Source organism: Lissotriton vulgaris, chromosome 2_1, assembly GCF_964263255.1.
Source record: "Lissotriton vulgaris chromosome 2_1, aLisVul1.2, whole genome shotgun sequence".
Lineage (NCBI taxonomy): Eukaryota > Metazoa > Chordata > Amphibia > Caudata > Salamandridae > Lissotriton > Lissotriton vulgaris.
This window is the reverse complement of record NC_141687.1, coordinates 1,401,512,219-1,401,518,995: the sequence shown is the minus strand read 5'-3', so window position 1 is coordinate 1,401,518,995 and position 6,777 is coordinate 1,401,512,219. Positions and strand designations below refer to the sequence as shown.

The 6,777-nt window shown below is 45.4% G+C and overlaps 1 protein-coding gene across 1 annotated transcript; it reads left to right on the top strand.

The window, feature by feature from the left end:
- Positions 1-3,190: 3,190 nt before the first annotated feature.
- On the top strand, positions 3,191-5,587 carry LOC147732655 (uncharacterized). Its single transcript, XM_086954298.1, has 2 exons — positions 3,191-4,973; positions 5,250-5,587. Exons 1-2 carry the CDS (start codon positions 3,191-3,193, stop codon positions 5,585-5,587), a joined length of 2,121 nt encoding a protein of 706 aa, XP_086810424.1.
- The last annotated feature ends 1,190 nt before the right edge of the window (positions 5,588-6,777 follow it).

Below are 6,777 nucleotides of genomic sequence, written 5' to 3'. Positions count from 1 at the left end.
CAGAACCAGCCTTCTCCTTATATACATAAATAACAGCTGCGGGCAAGAATTATTGAGTTTATGATATGGTTATACACATATTTTCACAACAATACAACGAGCGAAGTCATGCTGGTCAGCACATATTTCAGATGTCCGGATCGTGATGGATTACCCCACCAGACCCAGAATTCCCATCAGATATCGATGAAACACCAATAAGGTCTGGCACCCTCCCATCGTAAAACTGGTCATAAACAAGAATCATGGACAGGTGTATGTCTATGGAAAACATGGTCTGTATGTAGTGAATGGTTTATGGCATGTTGAGCCTTGATGATATCTTACTCGGCCACTGGGCGAGGAGCTGCCCAAACAGGTTTGGCTGGAGGCAGTGGAGTCAGCTCGGCCAGGTCACGGGGAAGTCAGCTACGGTGGACGTGTCCTTTCAGATCAAACTCGGCCTTAATCAATTGACTATATGAGGGCAAGCCATAAGATGGATGCAGTTCACAAAATGGCGTCTGAGGGTTCGAGGCGGAAACCACGATTTAAGGGTGTCAGCATCACTCGATCGTGACGCAAATGCATAGGGATGATGTCCTAATCATTACCGGTCCGTCGATACCAAATTCGTCATGGTACGACGACATTTGAGATACGAGTGTGTGGACCCCGAGGCTGGTGAAACGGAGGGGTCCGGAATTGCGGTACCACAGAATATGAATGAATTTACTCCACTCCTCAGGACCAATTAACGTGAAAAAGGAGCCTGAGTTGGCCATCATGGAAGTGTGATTGCCATTTACCCCAACTTGGCAGTAGGGTCCCTTTACACTGGCAGGTTGGAGTTTCAATATTGGTGGAACACTTACAGGAAAACTGGAATTAAGAGGAGTACATAAAACATTTTGGGACTCTTTAACAAGCAATTCTTCAGCATTAGATAACATCATAATTTCATTACCATCCTCACTATCAGAATCAGGATCTACCTCGGATTTGGCTTCAATAGAAAGAACTTTTTTAGTTGAAGGTTTGATGTTGGAGTTGGTGGGTTTAGATTTGCAAACCTTAGAAAAATGGCCTTTCTTTTTGCATTTGGCACAGTATTTATCAAGAGCAGGACAAAAAGGAGCATTTCCTAAATCTCTTCTGCTGCCATACCTGTAACATTTAAATGGTTTACTTTGTTTGTCATAACTAACTTCTTTCTTGTAAGAAACCCTGTCAAAAGTAAGAGCATGGACCTTTGCATAATGATGTTACGCTTCTTTTTAAACCTTGAATCCGACATTTTTATGGCAGAAGCATACTCATCGATGGCATCACCTTCACCCATGACTACAGCAGGAGGTAAATGTTTTAAAACTTTTCATCCCTGTCTACCCAAAGAGTAACGCAGTAACGCTAATTTTTTCTTTTGCGTGAAACCTTCTGTTCAATGGCTTCTAAATAAGCCTCAAAACCCTCTAGCCACAATTCCCAATCAACATGTGGATTTCCTGAAGAGGAGAGAAAAGGAGATGGAGGAAGCACAGATTGCTGCATTCTACTATTTGGTTATCAGTATTAAAACAACAAGAGTAACAGACTTTTGTTAGATAACATTAAAATGATATAAAAGAGAAATGCACGTGAAATAGTGCGTAGAAAAGAGAAACCCCCTGTAATTGTATTATTGCTGAAAGGTGTGCGTGTCACCGACGTGCACTTGAACGTAGGCTGCACGATGGTTGTCAGTAGTAAGTAAAAGTCATGCAAGAGTAGGTGTGCACATCACTGTGATATGCAACAAGCTGAAAGAGAAGGGAATTGACTGTGTTGCTTGAAGAAAATGAAGTCAATCTGCAATAGATAATAGGATGTGCGCATAACCTTGATGCACTAAGAGAAAACTGCAACTTGATGCTTATACGTTTCACAGTAGTAGGAAACGTCAATTTCACAGTATTGGTGTGCGCGTCACCGTGATGCACTGATACCAAAATACAACTTGATACTTGTGCTGTTGTAGAAATAAGATATGCTACCTCTCTTATTTTGACTATTCGGCCACTTACTAGTGACACTTCTGTGCCATGTAACCTACGGCTGACAGTTGTTTTTGCACATATGTAGCCTTAGCGTTCGTTATCACATACCCACCTTTACAGCCTTCCCAACATGGATCTCATCGGCAAGCACACATATAGAATCAACTACCCAACCACTCTCACCAAAAAAGCCGCTAAACGCTTTAAACACAACCTCCTGAGGGCCCACCCTGAAACCCCCTTTGCCGACACCTACTTCTCACCGGTCAATGGAGCCGTGAACATTGATATCATCTTCCACACCTCACGCAGAGCTCAATGGAGAAAAGTGTTCCTCACCCTGCTCACCGTCTCCACCACCAGAAAAACCGCTCATGGCCTAACTCTCTCCATTTCGCCATCCCAACTCTTGCCTGGCAGAATCACCATTACTATTTACAATAACGGGATTATCCTAATTCAATCCACAGACAAGAACTTGGAACTACTTGACAACTTGTTCCCCAAGTTCAAGGAGCACCTTTCCAAGCTTCGGTCCTCTACCCATAACTCCTCCATCACTATCATTCATGACGTCACAGCCCCCACCCACAACTTATCTCAGCATCAGAATGGCACGCACCTCACCTCTACCCCCAGCACCCCAGTCAATCACCCACCTGCTGTAACCACCCCACACTCCTCAATCACAGTCACAAATCTCTCCCCCTCATACACTAGCCGCCCCTCTAACACTAACCCCTGGACCCCCACACATACCACTCCCATTCCTCCCTCCCCTGACACTACAACTTCCACCCACAACCCATTTTACCTTGATCAGCTCCAGAACGACACGCATAACGACAAGTCCCACCCTCTGTCCCCCCCTCTCTCAGTCTCCACTACCACCCGCTAACCACCCACGCAGAGCGCACCACATCTACTATTATAACCCCCCCTCCCCACGACAGGACCATTTCCAACCCCATCTCCCCCCCACTCTCAGTCCACACTACCCTTCAAGCTCCCCCATCACCACCATCATACACTCCACTTCCTTCCCGCTCTCTACACCTGCCACCAATTCCCTCCTCTACACCACCAACCTCGTCCGTACTTCAACCACGCCCATCGCCCCCATACCCTCTCCCCTCCCTAACACTAACCCGCACGCCGACTCTGCGGAGCCCGGCATGAACTCCAACCCATCCCCCCACCCGTGCGATAATTACCTGGTCAGCCACTCACCCATGACTTCCACCCCCAGCACTAACACTCATCCCACGCTTGACAAGATGATGTCCTCCGTCCTCAAACTCAAAGAAGACATTCACACCATCAAAGAAGAAATTCACACCATCAAAGAACTACTCATCACACCTCCTAGAAACACCTCGCCCACTACCACCCCCCCTCTCAACCTGCTCTCCACCCGTCCTTATGCCGCCCCCAAGCTACATCCCCCACACAGGACAGCGATCCGTGCCCACAACCGCAACAACCGCACCCGCCGCCCACACTGGACCTCGATCCCTGCCCACAATCGCAACAACCGCCCCCGTCGTACATGCAACCCTCTTTCGGATCTTGACACTCTCACTCTCCTCCGCTCCTACGACCCAACTCCCCTAAACGACACAACTGCCTCGCATCTGCCCATTCCCACGATACACTCAAATCCCCGTAGACCCGCCACACTAAACAACAGAATCTCCGTCCCGAATAACCTTAGAAAAGTCCCCCTCTCCCTAGTACCCTCTACCTCCCCTGACACACCCCGTCTCAAATGCACTCTCCTAAACTGCAGATCGGCTGCTAGACACTCCCCCGCCATCGCTGATCTCATCGTAAAATTGGACCTTGACCTAATCTTTTTGACTGAAACCTGGCTAACCGAATCTTCTACACCTATAATGGACATTCTGGTTCCCCCCAACGATCACATCATCAGGCTTGACAGGTCTGGGAAGATAGGTGGTGGAATCGCTTGCATATACAGGAACAGCCTTTCTGTTCTGAAAGCCCCCGCACCTTCCCTAGCCTCCCCAACTTCCTACGAATACATCTGCCTCGATATCATCAGTGAGGGCAAACCGATATGCTCTCTTCACGGCATCTACCACCCACCCAGAGACAAGCTCACCTTCGCCCAACAAATCATGGACTTGATTTCAACCAACGCCGGACGACAGCTCACCCAAATATACCTTGGAGACTTCAACCTTCACTGGAACGATCACGATGATGCGGTGGTAAATAGTCTTAAAAGCTTTCTCAACGCCCTGGACCTCACACAAATATGCAACAGCCCAACCCACGAGAAAGGTTCCACCCTCGACCTCATCATCGCCAAAGAGGACGCTATTCAACTTGAGTCTATCCAACCCTGTGACTGGTCAGACCACCATATTGTCACATTCCACATCAATGAAAAAGTCAAACTCAACGCGGTTCAATCCTCCAGACCTAAAGTCTGGAAAAGAGACCTGAAAAAACTCAACCCATACTCCTTACCCCCGAACAGCCGCGACCTCCTGCTCCCTCCTACGGGCGCTACAGATGTCCAATCCTTGACTGACCACTATCTCAATACCATGTCCTCAATAATTAATGAGGCTGCTCCCATGCAGCTAAAAAGAGTCTCCGCTGAAATCTCCAATCCATGGTACGACGGGAGTCTCAATGAAGATAGACGAGCCATGCGTATGGCAGAGCGCACCTGGAGAACAGCTCCCTCTGCACTGCACCTGAAAACCCTGAAGAAAAAGAGAAACGCCTACTTCAGGAAAATAAAGCGGTCAAAAGCAAGCTTCTTCAGCCTCCAGCTCGACCAAGCAAAAAACCGTCCAAGAAAACTGTTTGAATTAATCAGAACACAAGCCAAGGATCAACCACAACCTATCAGTACTTTGTGCAAAGCACCCTCTGGTGATGACTTCGCCGCTTTCTTTACCCAAAAAACTGACAACATAAAGAATGATCTCCGCACTGACGTAAGCCTCTACACCACACCTAAATGCATAACACCCACTGAACCAAAAAACAATGCAACATGGTCATCCTTTGACACCTACTCCGAAGAAGAAATAGGCAAACTGCTCAGCACCTTGAAACCATCCAATCACCTCACGGATCCCCTCCCTGCTAACGCTGTCAAAGATCTCACCCCACTGATCCTCCCACTCTGGACTAAAATTATCAACAGTTCGCTCCAAGAAGGTATCATCCCTGACTCCCTCAAAGTTGGTCAAGTCACACCCTTACTAAAGAAACCTACTGCCGACCCATCCGACCTAAACAATTACCGCCCCATTACCAATATTCCCACTCTCGCCAAACTATTGGAAAAATGCGCACAACTACAACTGACTAAACACATTGATCAGTTTGATCTCCTCAACCCTCATCAATCAGGCTTCCGAGCAGGACACAGTACTGAAACTGCTATGACTCACATAATTGACGACACCCTTCTTTTTTTTTTTTTTTTAATTGTTTTTTTTTATTTATTGCAAGAGAGAAAAAAGAAAAAACGTGAATACAACAACAAAAGTCATCTCGGACATATACATATACATAGTTCTCGATAGATATTATTGTCTTTGGGGAGAGAGTTAGAGGAAAAAAAAAAAAAAAAAAAAAAAAAAAAAAGGTTGATAATCATGTAAAAGAAAAAAGTGTGGCATGTTGGTCTCACAATATATTTGTCCGTTTAGCTAGTAAATGTACCCCACATTTTCTCCCTTCTTTTAAGCGCTTTAGGGCCTCTTAATTTAGCCAAAGAGAGTTCCATAGTGCATATTTCATTAATGAGATACCACCATTCGTTAATACTAGGTGGTTCGTTCGAGATCCATGTGCGCGCGATAGCCAGTCTGGCGCATGCAAAGACGATTGTTAACAAATCTTTATGGATACTATTCGTATCTTGTATGTCCAGCAAAACCAAATGGGAAGAGAGTACAGGCATAGTTATACGTTTCCTGTTGAGGACATCTACAATTCCCGACCAAAAAGTTGTGAGTTTAGGACACTCATAGAGCATATGCTCTATGCCAGCTGCTTCTAAATTGCATTTTGGGCATTTGGTGCGTTCACTAGAGATATTGCCTGATGACCAGCCGGAGATTTTTTGAGGCGTGTAATAAATTTGGGTTACTGTCCTATAATGTTGTAGCCTCAGGTTTGAAGATTGGACAACTCGGTTTATTTGTTTTAGTGAGCTTTCAATCTGGTTAGGGTAGATGTTGATTCCTAGCCTAGTAGTCCATTTGTCTGCCATTTTCTCACAATCTCCAGCTTGGCCTTTATTAAGGATAGTGTAGCCCTTACTAATAATCGCTTTGGTCTGGTTAGAAAAGATAAGTTGTAAAATATCTGAATGCATAACATTCTTAATTTTCTTGTGATTAATTAAGAAGTTTTGTATCTGAATATATTTAAAATATGTTGTCTCATTGAGGTTATATAGTGTTTTCAGAGCATTAAAACTTAAAAGGCCATCAGGACCATAAAGGTCCCCTAGCTTGTTAATGTTCTGGTCTATCCATAAGGTACAAGCACTATCTGCGAAGATGGTTGGCAGCCCCGGGTTTCCCCAAATTGGGAGTTCTGCGTTGTAGAAGGACGTTTTTTCGATGTCCATAATTTGGTCCCAAACTCTTTTGATGGCTCTCGCGGTCTTAAATTTGACTCTCTTGTAGTAGTTTGGGTCGTGTACCCTGAATAAGAACTTGTTGCTATGTGAGCCTAGCATAAATTGATGATAAAATGTGGAGGC

Bases quoted from the DNA above. Each gene is read 5' to 3' on its own strand.
- LOC147732655 (XM_086954298.1), top strand. From the start codon at position 3,191: ATGAACTCCAACCCATCCCCCCACCCGTGCGATAATTACCTGGTCAGC. The intron at 4,974-5,249 runs ATGATCTCCGCA...AAGTTGGTCAAG, and splicing joins AAAAACTGACAACATAAAGA to TCACACCCTTACTAAAGAAA.